Genomic DNA, 25,768 nt, shown 5'->3' with positions numbered 1-25,768 from the left:
ACAAAGATACAGCAATTAATAGATATTTTCAATTCCGGCGGCGGCCATTTTGAATTTTCGCACTTTACGGGCTTCTCGGAGAAAATCCAGCTTGGTACCATATCTCAAGTTAATTAGTACCATCTTGGCAACATATATGCCAATTTTGGTGTTTTTACCACCAAACCCACAATCCTGGTGGCTTTTTACACATATCCGCCCCACTATAGTGACATTGCGTTGTGTAAAGAAATAAGCTTAGGTCCCTGTTCATTTTGCAGCCGCCCTTCATTTCAATCATGGGCAAACTCGATCCCGTGCCCCCTTTGGCATCCCTCAAGTTTGTTACGCTCTGGCCGCCAGCAGCGTTAGCTGCCCGTTGCTCACTCAAACTAGTCGGGTAACCACGAGGTAGGCCTGAAAAGAGGGAGGAGCGCGAGGTCGAGGTGTGGCCGCGTCAAGCAGCGCGTCAGAGGCGGTGAGGGTAAGGGCACCAGCCAACTAGGGCTGAGAGGGCATGGCTTGAGAGGGCGTGGTACAGAAACGTCTGGTGAGTTCCAGAGGGTTCCAGGGGCGTGGCAATAAAACCCTTGGCGAGAGGCCCACCACCTCAGTTGAGATGAGAAGGGAGAGGCGCTTACAAAGGACTGGAGCCAGGCATTGGTATTAAAAGGACTCGCATGCATACGCAGATGAGAAGGGATGCGCAGTTGAGTTACGAGTTGAGAGATGAGAAGGGAGAGGCGTTTACGAAGACTTGTATGAGGACCGAGCGAACTGGCTGATATGAGAGAACTGATCCGGAGCACTCGTGTGAGAACTGCATTAAGAGGACTGGCGTGCACATGCCAGTTTCGAGCCTTGATTGAGAAGCGCATTGCTCGCGTTTCTTGAACTATTACGAACTATTCGCTTATTACATACGCGGCTTAGCCGCGAGTGTAACCGCCAAAGCCAGCCCAACCGATTCGCTCTGTAATAATCCCGTGCGCACCAACGACACGTGGAGAGCTCCTGGCCGCTGCCGTCTGTTCATCTGCTTCGCGGTGCGATTTGGGGACCAGAGGAAGAGCTGCCTGGACGCCATCCCTGGCCCATCGACCTGTTCGTCTGCAACCCCGTGTGAGTGTGTCTGAGTGTGATGGGCCCGTTTGTCCAGGGATAAGTTAAGACTGTTTAAGGCTGCACTGTGTATTCTTTTTCTTCTCTTGTACAAAGTGTAAATAAATTCTGTTATTCCTTTCTTCCAAATTCGACCGTTTCCGTCATTTCCTCCATTGGGTAAGCGTGGCACGATCAAGAACCGCTCGGATCGGGTTTAATCATTGATAACGGCTCGGGTCATGGGTCGCTACCGCTCGGCGTTTCCACTAACACCCGTGATTCGGGCGGGGCTTATTTCCTCGTTTCCGGTCAGCATTAGTACTTAGGTCAGAGCGAATCCCTAGTCCTAAAACCCTATCTAACGCTGTCCGGGAAGGACGTCATCGGTCTCGGGTCCCGTCGGCTAGTAAAAGACAAGGGGACTAATCCCCCCTTGGTAAGGGGAAAGGCCGGCGCTGAGATCTGCAACAATTGGTGTCAGGGGAGTGGGATTGGCCCCGAAGTGCGCCTAACCCACTCAAAATTACGAGCGGCCGAAATTTAATTATTAACATCCAAATTAAAATCGTGCCATGGATAACCAAGACGGTCGGATGCCGGTGGGGGTAAATGAGGAGGTAGAGGAGGAATTAGAATCAATAACCCAGGACCCCCGGGAAGAATGGGAAGAAGAGGAGAACATGGATGAGGGTGCAGCAGTAGGGGTGGCAGGGGAAGAAAATGGCGGCGCCTCGCACGTGGCGACGAGGGCCGCGCCCGCTGCGTAAGTAGGGGTTATGGACCTGCAAGTCTTTATGGCAGAAATGAGGGCGTGCATGACAGAGTCGAAATGGGAAATGAGCCGAATGGGAGAGCAATTGGGAAATCAAATTGAGGGATTGAAAAATGATATCGGAGAAATGAAAGACGGGTTAAATAATTTGGAAAACAAAATGGGGGGCCAATTGAAGGAAATGGGGGACAAAACTACCCGGGAAATAAAAGGGTTGGAAAACAAGATGGGGGATCAATTAAAAGAGGTAAAAAACGGGCTGGAAAGCAAAATGGACGCCCAAAAGAACGAATTGGAACAAATGAGGGTTAGTCAGGGCCCTTCGGGATATTTTGGTTCAAATTCTTCCAAAAGCATCAAATTTGGCGCAGATGTTGCCCATGCCATACTCTTTCGATTTTTGACGGGCGCCAAGGGCGGTATGATCCGGGGACCATACCGGTCCATCCGACCATGTCACCTGACCTACGACGTCATAATTAGGATATGCATCCAATCACATGGCGTTCAAAATGTGGTGGTCAAAGTGGTCAAAGTTCAAAATGAATCGATCGAAAAATGAAGGCAGGGATCCATTTTTAAGGTTTTCATAAAATCCAATATGGCCGCCAGGTCACATGACCTATGACGTCATATTTATGACATGTATACATGAACCCGGATCATGATCGCACAAAAATTAAACACAAGGATATGGCATACAGTTCATAAAACATCAAAATCCGTACCTTTATAATTAGACTGATGAACTGCATATGCCTGAAAATTAGGAAATAGACATGTAAATATCTCCTCTAATTGTCAAAAATAAGGTCAGAGTTCGATTACCCAACCCAGAAACATAAAATGGTGAACCTCGCGTAAATCTTGACAAAAAACTCAAAAACCGACATGTTTGACTCAAAAATGACCTTTAAGATGACCTTGAGGGTTGACCTTGACCTCGAATCATCAAAATAACATCATAATTGGATTCCTCGACCTTGAAAACCCCTGAAAAGTGGTATCATACACGATTCCAACCCTTTTGGTTATTTAACTGATTTTCCTCTAATCCGGGTGGCGGCCATTTAGTATTTCGCCAATATGGGGCCCCCGGGGGGGGGGGGGCGCCCGTCTTGGCGCCCGTCAAAAATCGAAAGAGTATGGCATGGGCAACATCTGGGCCAAATTTGGTGCTTTTGGAAGAATTTGAACCAAACGGCCCCAAAATATCCCTAAGGGCCCTGACTAGATGGCATCAAAGAGGGAAATAGAAGAAATGGGGGAGGACATAAGGCGCGGGTTGAGCGAAGAGGTCGCAGGGGTACGCGACGAGGTAAAGCAGTGCGAGGAGCGCGTGGAGAGGGAGTTGAGGAAGAGTACGGCTAGGTTACATGGGGCTATTGAGGAGTTGACGCGGGAAGTAGAAAAGCTGACGGTGAGACAGAAAGAGTTAAGGTAGCAAGTGGGTAAGAACACGGACGTGATAGGGGGGCTGAAAGCAGCACAAAGGGAAATTAAGAAAAAACTTATAGCGACGAAGAAAGAATGTCAGATGGTACACGCGGGGCTGACAAAGAGGTTGGATGACGTGGTAGAGACGTTGGGGGCAAGGGAACGAGAAGTCAGGACCCATATAGAGACGACCAAGGTGGCCTTAGAAAAGAAATTGTGGGGGCGCACCGGGAAATAGAGGAGGTGAAACAAAAGTTGGAGGAGGTAGAAGCAGGGGTGAGTGAAATTAAAAAGAGACGGAGGGAGACTAAAAATGAAATAAAGGAGGAGGTGATGGAATTTGTACAAGGTCTGTGTTCACATCGTGATGACGTGCTCGCTAACCAAATAAAGAGTTTGCAGGTGGCGGTGGAGAAGCGAAGAGGAAGAAGTGCCGAGGTGAGTGGCGATAATGTCGGGAATGTATATGGTGTGAGGGGAGGTTCGACGAGCTTGGGAGTGGGCATAGACCCGGGCGTTCGTGAGAGGCCGATAGTAAGGTGTGCGACTGGTCCGGAGTGCGTGGAGAGAGAGTGTGCACAGGGATGTCTGACCATGGGGAGTGCGAGAGGTGTTGGTGAGCCGGGGTGTGCGAGTATGGAATGGGTAGCGGGTTGCGACGAGGCGACACAAGCATCGACACCGACCGGGGTAGTCTTTAGAGGGATGGGGGACGCACGCAAGCCCCCAGGGAATAGTGTACTATGGGGGCCCGAACAGTTCGGCCCCGCGTTTATTCCACAGGGAGCGACGCACGGGGTCCGGCCTTCGGGCAGCCATAAGGTTCCACTCGTGCCGTATGACGGCAAGAGCGATTTGAGGGCGTACCTGGCGCAATTCGACCAAGTGTGTAGGGGGAACGGTTGGAACCCGGACGAAGGTGGGGTACATCTTGTGGGGGCACTGCGCGGCGCGGCGAGGCGGTGGAGGTTCTGACGGCCTTACCACCGGGTGCTATCACCCTGCCAGACTGCCGTGCGGCCTCAATTAATCGTTTTGGTATAGAACAGCAGAGCGAGCTCGTTAAAGCTCAGCTCACGGTGCGAAAACGAAAGCCCCAGAAGACCATCGGGGAGCTAGCGTATGACATTCGCCGCGCAGTAGGGATCGCACACGCAGACATGGCAGCGACCTCCCAGGAAAGCCTGGCGCTGGACCATTTCATTCAGGCCTTCCCGGACCCCGAGCTTCGGCAACAGCTTGCCATATGGCGCCCGCGGACCTTGAGCCAGGCGGCCGATGCTGCGGCCCGTTGGGAAGCAGCAAGGCCCTTGGCCCAGGGAAGCGAGCGCCACGCAGTGGCGGTGCGACAGGTAGGGCCAGTGGCTGGTGGCGGCCCCCTGAGGGGGTCCACCCCCGAAAGGGGCCCTGACCTGGAAGGCATGGTCCGAAGGCTGGTGGACCAGCGCCTGGCGGGATCTGGACCATGGCAGGCGGCTCCGGAGGTGGCACAAGGTAGGCCACGGACAAATGCCCCAATTAGGACTTACAGGGGGGGCAATTTGGAATTCCGGAGGCAAGCACCTTACCAGGTGAGGTGCTTTAATTGTAGCCGGCTGGGTCACCGTGCGTGGGAGTGTCGAGCCCGGCGCCAGGAGGGACCCCGGCAGCCGGGACCATCAACTCCACCTCGAACGGGTCGGGCTAGCCGACCCCAGACACCCCCCAGCCAGGGCCCGGGAAACTAATATGTGCCGAGCATGCAGAGCCGTGTTCGGTAGTAGGGGATGGTGAAGAGCCCTCATTGACGCGACAGGTCATCTATTGTGGCCAAATTGTACAGGTAGCTTGACAATTCGGTGCAAAATTGCCGGCGTGGGGGTAGACGCCGTAGTGGACACAGGAGCTAGCGCCACGATCATCAGCCCTGTGATCCTTAATTCGAGTGGAGACGGCTGGGATAAAATCCAGCGTCTGGAAAATCATACTTTGCAGCTGGCTGTAACCCAGATCCCGCCAGGATCGGTCCAGATCCCGCCAGGATGGGGGTAACGGCCCCCATCATAGGGCGTGGTTTTGTAACCCTCAAGTTGGGGTCGGTAAAGAGGGAGATATAAGTTTGGGTGGCAGAAGTGGGCGACCCATGCCGAATCGGGTTGGATTTTTGACTGCCAGCTGTTGTAAAATCGATTTGTGCCGGGGGACCCTGCAAGTGGGAATAGATGAGCTGCCATTGGGAGGGGTGAGCACGACCGAAATGACGGAGCTGGAGGCCTCTGAGGCCGTGACTATTCCCCCGAGGGCCGAGGCAATAGTGCCGGCCCGATGGCTAGCTCGCCCAACATGGCAGGAGTACTGCGGCCTGGTCGAACCGGTGGCAGCGCAGTCCATCCCGGGTTTAGTCGTGGGCCGCACCCTCGTAAAAACGGACAGGCCGGTGGTGGCCGTCCGAGTAATTAACATTAGTACGGAACCACGCACTATAGGACGGGGCACGAAGATAGCCGGCTGCACCCTAGTTAATGAAGTCGCGGCAGTGAGGGGCGAGAACATCCAGCCAAGCCGGCCCCAGAGGGAGTCTTTAGCAAAAAGTACTAGGAATTGGCCCGATCCCATTTGTGAGATGGTAAATCGAAGTAGCGTATAGTTGGAGGATACCCAGAGGGAGACCTTACACAAATTGATTGAAACCCATTTGGATATCTTCTCCTTGTTCTCCGAGGATATTGGACGTACGGGCCTGGTGAAACATCAGATCTACACCGGTGAGGCCCGGCCTATTCGTCAGCCTGCCCGATGGCTCCCTTGGAGCAAGAGGGAGGAGGCTGATGAGCAGGTAGAACCATCATCGAGCCCTCGGGAAGTCCTTGGATGTCACCTGTTGTGTTGGTCAAAAAAAAAGATGGGACCACGCGTTTCTGCGTGGACTATCGCCAACTAAACAACGTGACGCTCAAAGACTCATATCCTCTGCCAAGAATTGACAATACCCTCGATGCCGTTGCGTGCTCAAATTGGTTCTCAACCTTGGACCTCAAGAGTGGGTATTGGCAGGTGGAGATGGATAGGGCAGGGAAGGAGAAAACGGCATTTTCCACAGGTAAGGGGCTGTATCAGTTCACTGTGATGCCGTTTGGTTTGTGTAACGCCCCCGCCACCTTTGAAAGATTGATGGAGCATGTACTGGGCGGCATGCCATGGCAGTCATGCCTGGTGTACCTGGATGACGTCCTGGTACATGTTAAAACATTTCCCCAAGCCATACCTAATTTGGACCAGGTGTTTGGGTGCCTCAGACAGGCAGGGTTGAAGCTGAGCCTGCCTGAGTAAGTGCACTTTGTTTGCTAGAGAGGGGGCCTATTTAGGTCACGTCATTGGTCGTGATGGGGTAAAAACAGACCCAGGCAAAATTACAGCGGTAAAGGAGTGGCCCGCACCACGTACCATCAAGGAGGTGCGGGGATTTTTGGGACTCTGCTCGTACTACCGGCGCTTTGTGGCAAAATTTGCAGAGTTGGCCCGGCCCCTTCGCCGGCTTACGGAGAAGGGGACGAGATTTAATTGGACAAGGGAGTGCCAAGAGGCCTTCCTAGCATTGAAGGGGTGTTTGACATCCGCACCCATTCTAGCATACCCCACTAGTGACGGACATTTACCCTGGACACGGATGCAAGCCAGGAAGGATTGGGCGCAGTTTTGTCCCAGACACAGGGGGGCGTGGAGAGAGTGATCGCGTATTATAGTGGGGCCATGAGTAGGCCCGAGCGAAATTATTGCGTCACTCGTAAAGAGTTATTGGCTATGCTGGCTGCCATGAGCCATTTCCACCCGTACTTGTACGGGCGGAAATTTCTGGTTCGAACTGACCATTCCTCCCTGCCGTGGCTCCTCCGGTTCAAGGCACCTGAGGGCCAAATTGCAAGGTGGTTGGAAAAGTTGCACCAGTACGATTTCAGTGTGACCCATAGGGCCGGGAAGGCCCATGGGAATGCCGATGCACTCTCTCGACGTCCTTGTTTGGGGAAAACTGTAAATTTTGTGCGAGACACGAGGAGAGGGAACAATTGGCAGACTCTACCCCTACCCTCGTAGTCCGTGCAACCCGGGTGAGAGGGCCAATTTTGCCACTAACCGCGGATGAAGAATTTGGAACTTTGGCTTGGAGCACGGCCCAGCGGGAGGATCCCGTACTGGGACCGGTGTACGAATGGGTTTGATTGGGAAAAAGACCTAATGGGGAAGAGGTCACCCCCTCGGGGCGCCAACAAAGGCATATTGGGCTCAGTGGCAAACCCTGGAATTGAAAGATAACATCTTGTATCGCAAATGGGTAGAGATTCCCTCTGAGAGAACTTCCTGGCTGGTGATAGTTCCGGAGAAATTTAAAAACACCATATTACAGCAGGTGCATGGTACCCGCTCCGGCGGCCATTTGGGCAGGACAAAGACTACATCTCGGGTCCGCCGGAGGTTCTATTGGGTAAATATGGGGCGCGATATACAGGACTGGTGTCGGAGATGCGGCGCCTGTACTGCTAAAAAGGGACTAGCACGGAGGATGAGGGCCCCCCTTCAATTACACCAGGTGGGGGGCCCCCTTGAGCGGGTGGCTATGGATATTCTAGGACCACTACCCCGCACCCGCCAAGGTAACAAGTACATCCTCGTTGTAAAGGACTATTTCACCAAGTGGCCGGAGGCCTATGCCCTCCCCAACCAAGAAGCCCGGGTGGTGGCACAGGCCTTCGTGGAAGGATTTGTATGTCGGCATGGGATTCTAGAGGAGCTGCACACCGACCAGGGTCGAAATTTTGAAAGCCAATTATTAAATGATGTGTGCAGACTCTTGTCAATTAGGAAAACCAGAACAACGCCCTTGAGACCACAATCTGAAGGGATGGTGGAAAGGTTCAATCGAACCTTGATCCAACAATTGGCATTATTTACCACCACCTGTCAGGACGACTGGGACGAACATCTCCCGTATTTGTTAATGGCCTTCCGAACTAGCCAGCACGGGGCCACCGCAGGCAGCCCAGCGTTGCTGATGTATGGGTGGGAGTTGCGGGCTCCCGCCGACCTGCTATGCGGTCCCGTGACAGAGACCACTAATAGACCGCCGGGGGAGGGCTATGCACGTCACTTGCAGGAAGGCATGGAGAGGGTCCATGCCTTCGCACACCGCCAGCTACAGCTGGCGGGTGCCAAGATGAAGCGCAGGTACGACCACCAGAGCCAGGGGAGTCAGTACGCTCCGGGGATGAAGATTTGGTTCTTCAATCCCCGGAGGCAGAAGGGTAGGTGTCCCAAACTCACCTCACCCTGGCAAGGCCCGGGGGTCGTCCTGGCGCAAATCTGTGACGTGGTCATTAAGATCAAAATGGGGCCACGAGCCCTCCCTCGGATCGTCCACACTGACCGGGTAAGACCCTGCACCGGTGCGCAGGCACCCTCATGGATCGCCTCAGCTTTAGAGGCCGAGGCAGGACCCAGTACCTCCAATGACGGGGGCTCATAGTGCGAAAGGACTGGGGGGGTGATAGTGTTGGCGAATGGTGTCCGATGTAGAGGGATGGTAGATTTACCATCCCTCACATTAACTTTGGGGCACATGAGCTATAGATTATGGGGATGGCAGTGTAAACTAGCCAAGGGCGGGCCAGGATAATTGTTAGGGATTTAGAGATGACAATAGGGACATGAGATTTAAGTAGTGACTTTGTACAGGTAGAGGGGACGTAGAGAGATTAGATGGATGTTAATGACGAGGGAGTGCTTAGTGTAAGGGAAGACGGGAAAGCACGAGTTTTAGAGGGAAGTAGTTAGTTAGATGATGCTGTGTGTGTGTAGTAGTGTGGAGAAATCACGGTGTGCTTGGGCTTGAGCAAATGAGGAATTGAATGGGAACCACCTTGTGCTTGGGCTTGAGCAAATGAGGCATTGGTCGGGGATGACCAGAGAAAGTGTATAAATGGAGTATTGAGAACATGTGTAATGGTGTTGAGTGACTGGACTTGCATGGTGTGCAAGTGGGGATTATTTGGTGTGGAATGCTTGGTGGGAGTAAATGGTGTGGAATGAGTGGTGTGGAGTGCATGGTGCGAAGGAGTGGATGGGGGAAGATGGACCCCTTCACGAATACCCGGGGAGGGTAGTTTAAAGTTAGGTAGAGGGTTTAGGTAAATTGTTTGGATATTGACATCTGTGGTGCAGAAAGTAGCAGTGAAGTGCTTGGATGGGTGCGTGAGTCTGTGGAAATGGAAGTACCCGGCATTGCCGGCGGGGGAAGGGAGGGGAGGAGGAAGGGGAGGGGAGGGTAACGGGGGGGGGGAGGGGAGGAGAGGGTGGGGAGGGGAGAAGAGGGGGGGAGGGGAGAAGAGGGGGGAGGGGAGAAGAGGAGGGAGGGGGAGGAGAGGGGAGAAGAGGAGGGAGGGGGAGGAGGAGAGGGGAGAAGAGGAGGGAGGGGGAGGAGGAGAGGGGAGAAGAGGAGGGAGGGGGAGGAGGAGAGGGGAGAAGAGGAGGGAGGGGGAGGAGGAGAGGGAGAAGAGGAGGGAGGGGGAGGAGGCGAGGGGAGGGGGGAGGAGGGTGAGGCGGGAGGGGGAGTGGAGGGGAGGGGGGAGGGGTAGGGGGAGGGGGGGAGGGGGGGGAAGGGGGAGGGGAGGGTGAGAGGAGGGGGAGGGGGGAGGTGAGGGGAAGTGGAGGGGAGGGGGGGAGGGGAGGGGGAGGGGGAGGGGGAGGGAGAGGAGGGAGGGGCAGGGGGAAGGGAGGGGGAGTGGGAGGGGGTGAGGGGGGAGGGGAGGGGAGGGGAGGGGTGAGGATGGATGGGAAGGGAGGGGGAGAGGGGAAGGGAGGGGAGCGGGAGGGAGGGGGAGGGGAGGGATATAGATGGTTACTGGCAATTATTGATCACATCCACAAATGATGTAATCCACACAATTTATGTACTTTACATAACGTTAATAGGAATACATGGCCGTGTAGATGGGAAATACAGTTTGTTTGAAATAAATCACAAATATCAGATGAAAGTGAAAAAAGACCTATGTGGTGTGAATGGCAATGTTCCTCGCTGAAATGTGAAAAAACTGAATTACGTGCGAACGCATAACTGTGAGATTATGGCGGCAAAGTTGGAACATCACGTGATCGCTCTGAGCGAATCAGCGCGCTGCTCTGCGACCAGCTCAGATGCCGTGTATAATGTTCCTCGCTGAAATTCGCTGAGGTAAATATGAATAAAAAATTCGATATATTTTCACTTTTACGTTTTGGCTAACTCGCTCGCGAACCTGACGAAGATCCTGAGCAAGGATCGCTACGTTATGCTAACGCTACGTTAGCTACGCTACGTTATGCTACATTCGCTACATTATGGATCTAAAGATGGATCTAATATGATATGGATAAATATGGATCTAAAGATGCAAGGTAAAAAAAACCTATGTGGTGTGAATGGCAATGTTCCTCGCTGAAATGTGAAAAAAACTGAATTACGTGTGAATGCATAACTGTGAGATTATGGCGGCAAAGTTGGAACATCACGTGATCGCTCTGAGCGAATCAGCGCGCTGCTCTGCGACCAGCTCAGATGCCATGTATTATATTCCTCGCTGAAATGCGCTGAGGTAAAAATATGGTAAAAAAATATTATGAAATATTTTTTTTTAGGTCAGCCATGTTCTTCCCAGGTTCAATGGCCATGTCTATGCCAAATATGAAGCACGTAAGCCTCTCCGTTTAGGAGTCTATCGGTAACATTACACACACACACACACACACACACACACACACACACACACACACACACACACACACACACACACACACACACACACACACACACACACAAACTGTGTTTTATATGGCTGGGCGTGTGGGCTTAATTGGCGAGTATAGTTATTGGGGCACTCCGCCACTGGTAGTCTGTCGGCCAGGTGAGGCCGCAGGTAGGCTCTGGGAGCCAGTTAGAGTTCAGAGTTGTGTTCAGTGGGGCCCGAGGATCCTAGGAGAGGACCCGGGTAGCCCAATGCCAGAGAGGGTATCAGAGGGGTGAGAGAGCCAGGAGGGGCCTTCCCTGATTTAGGGTAGTTGTAACGAGCATGGTAAGCTCGGGTGGCGACTTCAGTGGCGGAGGTGCGTAGGTAGTTGGACCTGCTAGTGGAGTCACACGACGCAGCCCCGAAATTGTGCGAAGGCACAGTATTGAAAAATTGGGGGAGTGAGACCCCAAATTTGGAAGAGTACCACAGGGTGGGCTAATGGGAATTGGTTTTTAGAACCGCATAGTGTAAAGAGGCCAATTGAATTCGCAGGGCATGGCCCCGGGTAGTTTAAGAGTTAATGTTATTAGAGTATAGTTAGGATGAGAAGTCTCTTCGTACCATACACATCCACTCACCAAGGTGACAGGACTCCACACCCGATTTTGTGAGCTGTTTGGAATGTAAGACGCATCATGACGTGGAAGTGACATTGTGTTTATTCCATCTCTTCCTTCTTGGGAGGGATTGGACGACAAATTCGGAGTAGAGGGGATAGAAGAGACAAGACGTGGAGACAGATTTGTAAAGGAAGTGTAAATACAGGGAAGGGCAAGGGTAGTGTAGGCTGACATGGTGGGGTTACGTACGGCTAGGGACGAGCTTTCTCCGCTCGCCTCCCGTGCTCCTCATGTTGTATTGCCTTGCATGGTGTGTACCCTTTGCGCCCTTTCCTCCGCTAAACTCTCTGCTTTGTCTTTCCTCCCCACCCATGGACCCATATTTTTGTTGAGGGGAGTGTGCAGGAAACCTGAGCTTTGCGGCTGCACTTTGCTCCACCTTGTGCAGCTGCACTCTGCTGCCTGTTGCTGCGCAGGTACACCTAATGGACCACACGTTCTGTGGCCTGGCACCTTTGCTGGAGCAGACAATTGCTGCAAGCGTTATCTTGCCCTGCGGACCAATGATTTTAAGTGGCATCAAAGTCACGCAGATGGACCATGAGATAGCCCTGCAAATAAAAAACGGACACGGTTTGTGCACTTTTTATTATTCCGGTGTGCCAGGAAAGATCTCAAGTTGAATTATGGCACACCGAAGACGAAGCAGGAAGACGCAAGACGCCACAGCCAAGCCGCAAAAGCCAGCATTTATTGTGAAATGTGCATTTTTGATGATTGTGCATGATTGTGCATTTTGGTGCATTTATTATGGTGTATTGGTGCAGTGCATTCTGTGTTTCTCTCTCCAAAATTTCTTCCCACAAAAAGAACAGGTCCTGGGTTGTAGAACTGTAAATAATTAGATTAGTTTTGTAAATAACATGCTCCCCACCAGCTTCATGTATAGTTTGAGAATTCTTTCCGTAATTCAGTTAGCCGTGGGTGTGAATCTGATAGTTAGTACACAACGCAGTAGATGGGACATATCTAGTGTTGTAAAACTGTCACACACAGGGTGTTAGATTAAATGTAGAGGGTAACCACACCTAAGTGTCACATGGAAGTTAAAAAGTAGTCCTGACCCTTGCAAAAAACCGGTCGTGCTCATTTGTGTGGGTTCGGCTCGGGGACGAGCCTGGCGAAGGAGGGAGGCAGTGTTGAGGTTTTGAGAATTGTACATACAACATCATTAAAGGTTAAAGGTTTACCCCCCATAGTTAGTCCACAAGCAACACGTAGGCCCATTAGAATTAGTTATGTCATAGTATGTGTAAGAGGAGGCCATTTCCCTAGTGACATCTGCGTTGTGTAAAGAAATAAGCTTAGGTCCCTGTTCATTTTGCAGCCGCCCTTCATTTACATCATGGACAAACTCGATCCCGCGCCCCATTTGGCATCCCTCAAGTTTGTTACGCTTTGGCCGCCAGCAGCGTCAGCTGCCCGTTGCTCGCTCAAACTAGACGGGTAACCACGAGGTAGGCCTGAAAAGAGGGAGGAGCGCGAGGTCGAGGTGTGGCCGCGTCAAGCAGCGCATCAGAGGCGGTGACGGTAAGGGCACCAGCCAACCAGGGCTGAGAGAGCATGGCTTGAGAGGGCATGGTACAGAAACGTCTGGTGAGTTCCAGAGGGTTCCAAGGGCGTGGCAATAAAACCCTTGGCGCGAGGCCCCCCACCTCAGTTGAGATGAGAAGGGAAAGGCGCTTACAAAGGACTGGAGCCAGGCATTGGTATTAAAAGGACTCGCATGCATACGCAGATGAGAAGGGATGCGCAGTTGAGTTACGAGTTGAGAGATGAGAAGGGAGAGGCGCTTACGAAGACTTGTATGAGGACCGAGTGAACTGGCTGATACGAGAGAACTGATCCGGAGCACTCGTGTGAGAACTGCATTAAGAGGCCTGGCGTGCACACGCCAGTTTCGAGCCTTGATTGAGAAGCGCATTGCTCGCGTTTCTTGAACTATTACGAACTATTCGCTTATTACGTACGCGGCTGAGCCGCGAGTGTAACCGCCAAAGCCAGCCCTACCGATTCGCTCTATAATAATCCTGTGCGCACCAACAACACATGGAGAGCTCCTGGCCGCTGCCGTCTGTTCATCTGCTTCGCGGTGCGAGTTGGGGACCGGAGGAAGAGCTGCCTGGACGACCTGTTCGTCTGCAACCCCGTGTGAGTGTGTCTGAGTGTGACGGGCCCGTTTGTCCAGGGATAAGTTAAGACTGTTTAAGGCTGCACTGTGTATTCTTTTTCTTCTTCTTGTACAAAGTGTAAATAAATTGTCATTCCTTTCTTCCAAATTCGACCGTTTCCATCATTTCCTCCATTGGGTAAGCGTGGCACGATTAAGAACCGCTCGGATCGGGTTTAGTCATTGATAACGGCTCGGGTCACGGGTCGCTACCGCTCGGCGTTTCCACTAACACCCGTGATTCGGGCGGGGCTTATTTCCTCGTTTCCGGTCAACGTTAATACTTAGGTTATAGCGAATCCCTAGTCCTAAAACCTGATCTAACGCTGTCCGGGAAGGACGTCATCGGTCCCGGGTCCCGTCGGCTAGTAAAAGACAAGGGGACTAATCCCCCCTTGGTAAGGGGAAAGGCCGGCGCTGAGATCCGCAACAATATTATCAAAAAAATTAGCGTTAACCACACAAATATAATCCCAAAAGTTATAGTTAACCACACAAATATCATCAAAAAAGTTATAGTTAACCACAAATATAATCCAAAAAGTTATAGTTAACCACACAAATATCAAAAAGGTTATAGTTATCCACAAAAATATCATCAAAAAAGTTATAGTTAACCACAAAAAATCATCAAAAAAGTTATAGTTAACCACACAACTATCATCTATGTAACGACATGTATGAGACAATATTTTAGCTAGACCGAATTTTTTCTCCTTCAGCTTTTGTTTTTTCAGAATTTCAGAAGTCATCAGTTTTTGCATGAATGAAAATTCACAAAAAAAATAAGAAAAATGTCTAGTAGGGGGGTGGGATTCCCCCCCCCCCCCCCCCCAGCCCCCCACCTCCCCCTCCATGGGAATACCCTGAACCTGTTCAAACGTTATCCCACAAAAGGACACAAAAGTGTTAAATAAAATAAAATTAACAGCATCCTTAAACTTCTGCTTATCAAAACAATGAAAACTTGAGTGTCTCGTTTTGGAAAAGAATGTTCGATCAAACCTGACACTTAAAAACTTATTAAAAGAGTTAAAAACCTTGTCAATTACTTTGAAGAGTGAATCCCTTACAAGTGCTAAATCCACAAATACAAAGCACACAGACAACGGACTGCACACTGTATACAAGGTGCACCGACAACGGTCTGCACAATGTATACAAGGTTCACAGACAACAGACTGCACACTGTATACAAGGTGCACAGACAAGGGACTGCACACTGTATACAAAGTGCACAGACAATGGACCGCACGGCACACACTGTATACAAGGTGCACAGACAAGGGACCACACACTGTATACAAGGTGAACAGACAACGGACTGCACACTGTATACAAGGTACACAGACAACGGTCTGCACACTGTATACAAGGTGCACGGACAACTGTCTGCACACTGTATACAAGGTGCACGGACAACTGTCTGCACACTGCACACAAGGTGCAGACAACGGACTGCACAGTGCACACAAGGTGCACAGACAACGGACTGCACACTGTATAGAAGGTGCACAGACAAGGGGCTGCACACTGTATACAAGGTGCACAGACAAGGGATTGCACACTGTATACAAGGTGCACAGACAAGGGACTGCACGTGCACAGACAACGAACAGTACGTGCACAGACAACGGACTGCACAATGTGTACAAGGTGCACAGACAACGGACTGCACACTGTGTACAGGGTGCACAGACAACGGACTGCACACTGTGTACAAGGTGCACAGACAACGGACTGCAAACTGTGTACAAGGTGCACAGACAACGGACTGCAAACTGTGTACAAGGTGCACAGACAACGGACTGCACACTGTATACAAGGTGCACAGACAACTGACAGCACAATGTATACAAGGCGCACAGACAATGGACCGCACACTGTATACAAGGTGCACAGACAATGGACTGCACACTGTATACAAGGTGCACAGACAACTGACCGCACACTGTATACAAGGTGCACAGACAACTGACCGCACACTGTATACAAGGTTCACAGACAACGGACTGCACATGCACAGACAACGGACTGCACATGCACAGACAACGGTCTGCACACTGTATACAAGGTGCACAGACAACAGACTGCACACTGTATACAAGGTGCACAGACAACGGACTGCACACTGAAAACAAGGTGCACAGGCAACGGACTGCAGACTGAAAACAAGGTGCACAGACAACGGACTGCACATGCACAGACAACGGACTGCACATGCACAGACAACGGTCTGCACACTGCATACAAGGTGGACAGACAACTGACTGCACACTGTATACAAGGTGCACAGACAAGGGACTGCACACTGTATACAAGATGCACAGACAAGGGACTGCACACTGTATGCAAGGGGCACAGACAAGGGACTGCAGACTGTATACAAGATGCACAGACAAGGGACTGCACACTGTATATAAGGTGCACAGACAACGGACTGCACACTGTATAAAAGGTGCACAGACAACGGACTGCACACTGTATACAAGGTGCACCTACTAGGGACTGCACACTGTATACAAGATGCACATACTAGGGACTGCACACTGTATACAAGGTGCACAGACAACGGACTGCACACTGTATACAAGGTGCACAGACAATGGACTGCACACTGTATACGAGGTGCACAGACAACTGACTGCACAATGTATACAAGGTGCACAGACAACGGACTGCACACTGTATACAAGATGCACAGACAAGGGACTGCACACTGTATGCAAGGTGCACAGACAAGGGACTGCAGACTGTATACAAGATGCACAGACAAGGGACTGCACACTGTATACAAGGTGCACATACTAGGGACTGCACACTGTATACAAGGTGCACAGACAACGGACTGCACACTGTATACAAGGTGCACAGACAATGGACTGCACACTGTATACGAGGTGCACAGACAACTGACTGCACAATGTATACAAGGTGCACAGACAAGGGACTGCACACTGTATACAAGATGCACAGACAAGGGACTGCACACTGTATGCAAGGTGCACAGACAAGGGACTGCAGACTGTATACAAGATGCACAGACAAGGGACTGCACACTGTATACAAGGTGCACAGACAACGGACTGCACACTGTATAAAAGGTGCACAGACAACGGACTGCACACTGTATACAAGGTGCACATACTAGGGACTGCACACTGTATACAAGATGCACATACTAGGGACTGCACACTGTATACAAGGTGCACAGACAACGGACTGCACACTGTATACAAGGTGCACAGACAATGGACTGCACACTGTATACGAGGTGCACAGACAACTGACTGCACAATGTATACAAGGTGCACAGACAACGGACTGCACACTGTATACAAGCAGTGTGCGAAATTAACCCCAGCCCGACAGCCCGTGGCTTGCAACTTTTGTCCCGGGCTGGTATCTTTATTGAGTTGGCAGCCCGGTGGTCTGGATAGATTTTGCCCTGCACTTTCGTTTAAAATCGACTTTTTTCTGTTGAAAATGCACGTTTCCCTCAAATTAATACTTTTTTCTGCGTTTGCAAATTGTTTTTGTTTATATCCGGGGTCTGACATTCGACGCCATTTATATTTTCTTTCGTGGTATTTGATTGGATGTGCCATTCGAGCGAGAGCCAATGAGGATACGCCTTATATACGGTTCGCTGTATAGTACGAAACGAACTCCGTTGGTCAAACGGAACGGAGCTAACTTAACTAATATAGGAAACGGAACTAATATGCCGTATGCGGGAGATTTATGAATGACTATAGATGTAGTATACTTTATTCATATAGTTCCCACCAATAAGAAGATTTCAAAATGCTTTCCTTGGTGGTATGACAGCATACAAGTTACAGTTCATGACACGCCATTCCGTTTCACGCACGAGATCTGTTTCGTAGTTTGATATGACCGGAAATTGTGTATGTATCTGCTTCTTCTTCTTCACCGTCGAAGTCGGGAAACCCTGATCAGTCTCTGCAACAATGTGGCGATTTATACCGGGAGTTGACGATCCGGCAGAAAAGAAACGACAATTGGAAACAGCAGCCGCTCAAAGGCAAGAAACAAAACAGGAATATGAGCAAAAGAGAGAACGGAAGTGGATCCCAGCATGGGTTACCCAGTTCCCTTGGGTACGCCATGACAAGTCACGCAAGAAGATGTACCGCACACCATGTCAGAGTATGTTTGGTGTGTTAGATGCGAAAAAGGTGCAGAAAACCAAGTATGCAAAATATCTCGGTGGACCATTTGTCAGTGGGTGTGACAATTTTAAGAGGGAAGCTCTAGTGGTTCACGAGTCATCAGAAGGGCACCTGGAGGCAGCTCATAAACATGCACTGAAATTTGCTGAACCAGGAACATCCATAGCAGGAAAGAGCATACAAAGATTGAATAAGGACGCAGTGGAGAAGCTGGATAAGCGGAGCAGGAGCAGGGGCCAGCTTGTTGCCAGAGCTGGTGCGGGATCAGGTCACGGAGATAGATGCTGCTGCTGTTGCAGGTGGTGAACCCGAGGGAGCTGGTCTGCCGGAGCCAATATCAGCAGCTGACAAACAGTCGGATTATGAGTCCGGCCTTGACACTGACTGCGAAGACGTGGTTCTGGATGACATTGAGGACTTGCAGGCTGCCGTTGAAGATGTGTAAAACTAACAAGAAATGTGATAGATCATAGACCGACTACTAGACCTCAAGTTTTTCTCAACTTTGTATTACTTTAACTCACCATCAAGTTATCAACTGTGACTGTCCTGCACATGTTGATCGATCTATGCACAGACTTAAAAAAAAAATTCCTCACTTTTCTGACAATAAAACGAATTTGGTGTCATGAAAATATTATTCACTAGTGTTTTTTTATTTAATTATTCGAGAAGACCTATAGTTGCTATTAGGTTTTTAGGGAGTTTATTCCTGAACACTCCGAAAATGCACAAATTTGAATCCTTATTTTCATCTCAGTTCTTCGGGCTGGTAACTATATGCCCCAATTTCACACACTGTATACAAGGTGCACAGGCAACGGACTGCACACTGTATACAAGGTGCACAGACAACGGACTGCACACTGTATACAAGGTGCACAGACAACGGACTGCACACTGTATACAAGGTGCACAGACAACAGACTGTACGTGCACAGACAACGGACTGCACACTGTGTACAAGGTGCACAGACAACGGGCCGCACACTGTATACAAGGTGCACAGACAATGGACCGCACACTGTATACAAGGTGCACAGACAATGGACCGCGCACTGTATACAAGGTGCACAGACAAGGGACTGCACACTGTATACAAGGTACACAGACAACGGTCTGCACACTGTACACAAGGTACACAGACAACGGACTGTACACTGTATACAAGGTGCACAGACAACGGACTGCAGAATGTATACAATGTGCACAGACAACGGACTGCACACTGGAAACAAGGTGCACAGACAACGGACTGCACACTGTATACAAGGTGCACAGACAAGGGACTGCACAATGTATACAAGGTGCACAGACAACGGACTGCACGCTGTATACAAGGTGCACAGACAACGGACTGCAGAATGTATACAAGGAGCACAGACAATGGACTGCACACTGTATACAAGGTGCACAGACAACGGACTGCACACTGTATACAAGGAGCACAGACAACGGACTGCACATTGTATACAAGGTGCTCAGACAATGGACTGTACACTGTATACAAGGTGCACAGACAACGGACTGTACACTGTATACAAGGTGCACAGACAACGGACTGCACACTGTATACAAGATGCACATACTAGGGACTGCACACTGTATACAAAGTGCTCAGACAATGGACTGCACACTGTATACAAGGTGCACAGACAATGGACTGTACACTGTATACAAAATGCACAGACAACGGACTGTACACTGTATACAAGGTGCACAGACAACGGACTGTACACTGTATACAAGGTGCACAGACAACGGACTGCACACTGTATACAAGTAGCACAGACAACGGACTGCACACTGTATACAAGGTGCACAGACAACGGACTGCACACTGTATACAAGGTGCACAGACAACGGACTGCACACTGTATACAAGGTGCACAGACAACGGACTGCACACTGTATACAAGGTGCACAGACAACGGACTGCACACTGTATACAAGGTGCACAGACAACGGACTGCACACTGTATACAAGGTGCACAGACAACGGACTGCACACTGTATACAAGGTGCACAGACAACGGACTGCACACTGTATACAAGGTGCACAGACAACGGACTGCACACTGTATACAAGGTGCACAGACAACGGACTGCACACTGTATACAAGGAGCACAGACAATGGACTGCACACTGTATACAAGGTGCACAGGCAACGGACTGCACACTGTGTACAAAGTGCACAGACAACGGACTGCACACTGTATACAAGGTGCACAGACAACGGACTGCACAGTGCACACTGTATACAAGGAGCACAGACAACGGACTGCACACTGCATACAAGGTGCACAGACAACGGACTGCACACTGTATACAAGGAGCACAGACAACGGACTGCACACTGTATACAAGGTGCACAGACAACGGACTGCACACTGTATACAAGGTGCACAGGCAACGGACCGCACACTGTATACAAGGTGCACAGACAACGGACCGCACACTGTATACAAGGTGCACAGACAACGGACTGCACACTGTATACAAGGTGCAAAGACAACGGACTGCACACTGTATACAAGGTGCACAGACAACGGACTGCACACTGTATACAAGGTGCACAGACAACGGACTGCACACTGTATACAAGATGCACAGACAACGGACTGCACACTGTATACAAGGAGCACAGACAACGGACTGCACACTGTATACAAGGTGCACAGACAACGGACTGCACACTGTATACAAGGTGCACAGACAACGGACTGCACACTGTATACAAGGTGCACAGACAACGGACTGCACACTGTATACAAGGTGCACAGACAACGGACTGCACACTGTATACAAGGAGCACAGACAATGGACTGCACACTGTATACAAGGTGCACAGGCAACGGACTGCACACTGTGTACAAAGTGCACAGACAACGGACTGCACACTGTATACAAGGTGCACAGACAACGGACTGCACAGTGCACACTGTATACAAGGAGCACAGACAACGGACTGCACACTGCATACAAGGTGCACAGACAACGGACTGCACACTGTATACAAGGAGCACAGACAACGGACTGCACACTGTATACAAGGTGCACAGACAACGGACTGCACACTGTATACAAGGTGCACAGGCAACGGACCGCACACTGTATACAAGGTGCACAGACAACGGACCGCACACTGTATACAAGGTGCACAGACAACGGACTGCACACTGTATACAAGGTGCAAAGACAACGGACTGCACACTGTATACAAGGTGCACAGACAACGGACTGCACACTGTATACAAGGTGCACAGGCAACGGACCGCACACTGTATACAAGGTGCACAGACAACGGACTGCACACTGTATACAAGGTGCACAGACAACGGACTGCACACTGTATACAAGGTGCACAGACAACGGACTGCACACTGTATACAAGGTGCACAGACAACGGACTGCACACTGTATACAAGGTACTGACTACTGTACGCATCGTCCAACTGGACACGGCATGCACAGTGGGCGTCAGTTTTCAGATATAGTACAGAATATCAACCTCAAATGGCGCGTTCTGTGCACCATGCCGGTTCATACTAGAACTCGAGGGAGGGAGGGACACCGAGCCGAGGACGCTGACCTTGTACTCCTCTTTGATGGATATTCCATGTCGATCTTGTTCCGGTGATTGGAAAAGCCTGGCGTGTTCGCGGAGCCTCCGCCGGAGGGTGGTCCGTGGAATGGGAATACTGGGGTCTCGCAGGTATTGCTTATAAGGTCCGCGCCTTTTGATCATGTTCCGACGCCTGCTACAAGGCACCGAGGCAAGACCGAGGCCCGACCAGGAAGGCCGATTCACTCTAATGGGTCGGTTTCTTAATTGTACTTGCCAAGAAGACAACTTGTGAGTTTTTTCTCCACGGGGCCTGTCCGCGACCGCCAGGGCTTTGTTAAACGGCGCCGCCCGTTGATTGGTGCGTGGCGGGCGGATGGTACCTCGGGTGGTAAACGTCCTCGTTACCTGAAAGCCAATGCGAGTCCATTATGTATGAAGTCCCTTTGCCTCAGATAAATTTTCCTGAAACGAGAATAATGAAACGACAATAATGATCATTTATAAATTCGCTTGTTTCCGAGGTGGCGACTCGGGGGGCGTGTTATGAGATGTACGTGTAATTTTAATTTTAAATCACCGTTCGGTCGTTTACTCGCTCACAGACTTGTACTTACAGTTCATGAATCACATCGCAACGTTGCTATTTCGAGAGAAACTAAAAACCGGGACAAGAAAGTCATGGGACGCTACCTGCAGTTCTTTGGCAAGGTGGGCGAGTGAACATTATACCTGAGATTTTCCTTCTGAAGGTCCTTGAGACACAACGTCGTGAGTGCAGTCTATTTATGACGTACGCTAATATGGCGGCATTTTGAACCCATGGCCAACGCATATGCTCCATACATTTTTCTTCCCTCTCCTAAATGTCCACCTTTTCCTATACCCTCGCTGATCCTCGCTTATGTCAATGTTGATTTTCTACATCCCTTTCCCCGTTTGCGTACGTAATAAATAGATGGGCCAAGTTTGAATCTGGGATTGTTTGCCTCCTCGACGTGAGGTTCTGACGTTGATTCTTCTTTGTTGCAGACGATGACTCACATGGCCCTTGGTTTCGTCTTCATCTACACCGCATTACATTTTTGTACGGGTTTTTCCAAACACAAACTTCATCAACAGTTCATCAAACTATTTTGTTTTGGTTTCTTAACCTTTTCAAAACCTATGCTCCTCGAATCGAATTAAAACAAATATTTATATTACGAACACCGCCCAGTGCCCCTCCCTCCCCTTTTAAGAATGTAATTGAAGCTCAATGACATGGCACAAGAGTGTAATTACCTCCACCACGAAGTTGGATTGAGGTTGTGTGTTTCACTCCTGTTTGTCCGTTTGTGAGCAGGATATCTAAAAAAGTTATGGATGGATTTGAACGAGATTTGGTGGACAAGTTTGGTGAACAGCTTACGTTTTGTATCCCACTGGTGAGCTGGATCTGCATCTGCATGATCCGAACATTAACCAATATCTAATCAATTCGTCCTTGTCATCTGCCAAACTCATCCACCAAGTTTTTTTCGAATCCGTCCTCACCTTCTTGAAATATTCTGCTATATGTCGTGCTTAGCCCGATCCCTCAATGGTGACGAATCATTTCAAAAATTTCAAATTCTCGTGTCCAGATCTGGATTTTCACCAAAATCGAATCAATTCGTCCTTGTCACGCGCCCAACTTGTTCACCAAGTTTTGTCCAAATCCGTCCATAACTTTTTGATATATCATCTTATATGTCGTTATTAGCACTATCACTCAATGGTGGAAAATAACTTCAAAACTTTTAAATTCTCTTATCTGGATCTGGATTTCCAACAAAATCTAATCGATTCGTCCTTGTCACGCACCCAACTTGTTCACCAAGTTTTGTCCGAATCCGTCTATAACTTTTTGATATATCATCTTATATGTCGTTATTAGCACTATCACTCAATGGTGGAAAATAACTTCAAAACTTTTAAATTCTCTTATCTGGATCTGGATTTCCACCAAAATCTAATCGATTCGTCCTTGTCAGGCACCCAACTTGTCCACCAAGTTTTGTCCGAATCCGTCTATAACTTTTTGATATATCATCTTATATGTCGTTATTAGCACTATCACTCAATGGTGGAAAATCATTTGAAAACTTTTAAATTCTCTTAGCTGGATCTGGATTTCCACCAAAGTCTAATCCATTCGTCCTTGTTATAAACCAAACATGTCCACCATGATTTGTCCGAATCCATCAATAACTTTTTGAAATATCCTGGTATATGTCGTGTTTAGCCCATCTCCTAATAACTTTAAAAATGTAAATTCTCGTGTTGGACTGGATTTTCACCAAAATCGAATTCGTCTGTCCTTGTCATGCACCCAACATGTCCACGAAGTTTCATCCGAATCCGTCCATAAAATTTTGAGATATTGTGCTCAGAGACGAGCAAACAGATACACAGACAATTAGGAGTGAAAACATAACCTCCGTCCACCTTCGGTTACAAAGGTAATAATTATTCAATCGTTAAAGTCCTTGTCATTTCTTCCAGTATTTCCTCATGTTTTACACAGCAGAGAACACCTTACTCACATAGTTATACAGCACTCACCGAGTACGTAAATGCCACAAAAATGTGGGCGATAGTTCAAACCTGTTAATCAATTGCCTCGAGGTTTTGGAACAAATTCCCAAAAAGAAATATAAAGGACAATTGAATCTTCTAAAAAAGTTCCTTAATACTTATTTATACCCTGGCAACGTCTTTCTCTCAGCGCCTTGTATTATTGGTATTGCGGACTACTTGTTTGAATTGCAATTAAATCTTTGCGGTAAACAATATATTTTCCCCCCAAAAATTCCTAATCACTTTTTTCCAGGAATTCTGACCATAGTATTAAATATTTTGCAGATCCAAACACCAACGCTTCATCAAATTGACCATTTCCTGCAACTTTTATTTTAGGGCATTGCCTCCTTTTGAAAAGTTGTTTTCCCCACTCCCCCACTCCCCCTCACCCGAGAAAAAAATTGAAATTTGTGTGGAGACACGAGCTTCTCTTCGACTCGATAACAAACCTTGTCTTTTTATAATTTTTTTTGTTATTTCAGTGAGAAACGATGACTTTGAGAGGAGGGTTTCGTCACTCCCACCGAACGACGAGAAACCCAGCCACTTTTCCAAGAAATAATCCACCATGATCACGTCTTGTGGACCTGTTTATGGATGTAAAACTCACTGTGGTCGGATTTTCGGAACAAGATGTGATTGATTTATACAAAAGACGACGTGTGTTTGATGATAAATAATCGAAAGTGTTCAACTCTACCTGAAACGTTTCCATGTGAACTCGGGGGTCGTGATTGATTTGTGCTTTGCAATCGAGCAAATACGAGCTTGTGCACTTTGGAATGGTAACTCTTGCACCTGCTCCACAGAGAGAGCACCTTTTATACGTTATCTTCGGGTTCAGAGCTTACTCTAAATATAACAAATATAACTGATAATATAACAGTCATTAGCACTTGCCTTCGGGAACTTACACAGCAGCATCAAATGACACGTCTGTGTTCAGAGAAAAATAGATGGAACCACTGCAAAACATTACGTTAAACACCTGAGATGATTGTCGTGTAAACTTCCTGTACAGTTGTGAAGTGAATGTGGAAAATAAATGAAAAAAGTAAATGATGTTTGTAGTGAAGAAAAAAGAGTCCATCCTTGAGTAAAGCCAAAAGATCGGCTTTGATGGATTTTATTACCTCCGTCACCGAAGGTGACATGCTGAATGGAGAAGGTGGATCAGACTCGGCAACGGTTGCTGGAGTCAGATGTGCATGGAAGAAGTTTCGGGAACTGAGTGGCGTGCTGACGAGGAGGGGAGTGTCATTAAAGCTGAAGGGAAAGGTGTATGCTGCAGGTGTGAGAAGTGTTATGATTTATGGGAGCGAGACATGGGTAATGAACGTAGAGCAGCAACGAAGGCTGGAAAGGGTGGAAATGCGAATGGTTCGGTGGATGTGCGGAGTATCGTTGAGAGAGAGGAAGACAAATGATGAATTGCGAAAGATGATGGGAATAGAGCCTGTGATTGATGCTGTGAAGAGGAACAGGTTGAGATGGTTTGCTAATGTGTTGAGGAAGGATGAA

At 49.1% G+C, this 25,768-nt stretch overlaps 1 protein-coding gene and 1 long non-coding RNA gene across 4 annotated transcripts in view; one reads left to right on the top strand and one right to left on the bottom strand.

Annotated features, from left to right (window-relative positions):
• LOC137437845 (uncharacterized) overlaps positions 1 to 21,973 on the bottom strand; it is a 49,135-nt gene extending 27,162 nt beyond the window's left edge. Inside the window, exon 1 of one of the 2 annotated variants that reach the window (XM_068132518.2) lies at positions 21,671 to 21,973. In XM_068132518.2, coding sequence (XP_067988619.2) covers positions 21,671 to 21,826 — 156 coding nt within the window. In that variant the 5' untranslated portion in view covers positions 21,827 to 21,973. The remainder of the gene's footprint in view (positions 1 to 21,670) is intronic. The other variant, XM_078766795.1, reaches the window with a different exon arrangement.
• A 61-nt stretch (positions 21,974 to 22,034) lies between these two features.
• LOC137437846 (uncharacterized) lies at positions 22,035 to 25,309 on the top strand. Of its 2 annotated transcripts, XR_010986599.2 has the most exons (4): positions 22,035 to 22,354; positions 22,676 to 22,730; positions 22,989 to 23,070; positions 24,730 to 25,309. It is a non-coding gene; the product is annotated as an uncharacterized LOC137437846 (long non-coding RNA). The 2 variants fall into 2 exon arrangements; XR_010986600.2 differs by lacking the exon at positions 22,989 to 23,070 and having other exon boundaries at positions 22,113 to 22,354.
• The last annotated feature ends 459 nt before the right edge of the window (positions 25,310 to 25,768 follow it).

This window comes from Myxine glutinosa, chromosome 12 (assembly GCF_964187855.1).
Source record: "Myxine glutinosa chromosome 12, kmMyxGlut1.1, whole genome shotgun sequence".
NCBI lineage: Eukaryota > Metazoa > Chordata > Myxini > Myxiniformes > Myxinidae > Myxine > Myxine glutinosa.
Note: the sequence above shows the minus strand (reverse complement) of the source record. Positions and strands in the feature narration are given on the sequence as shown.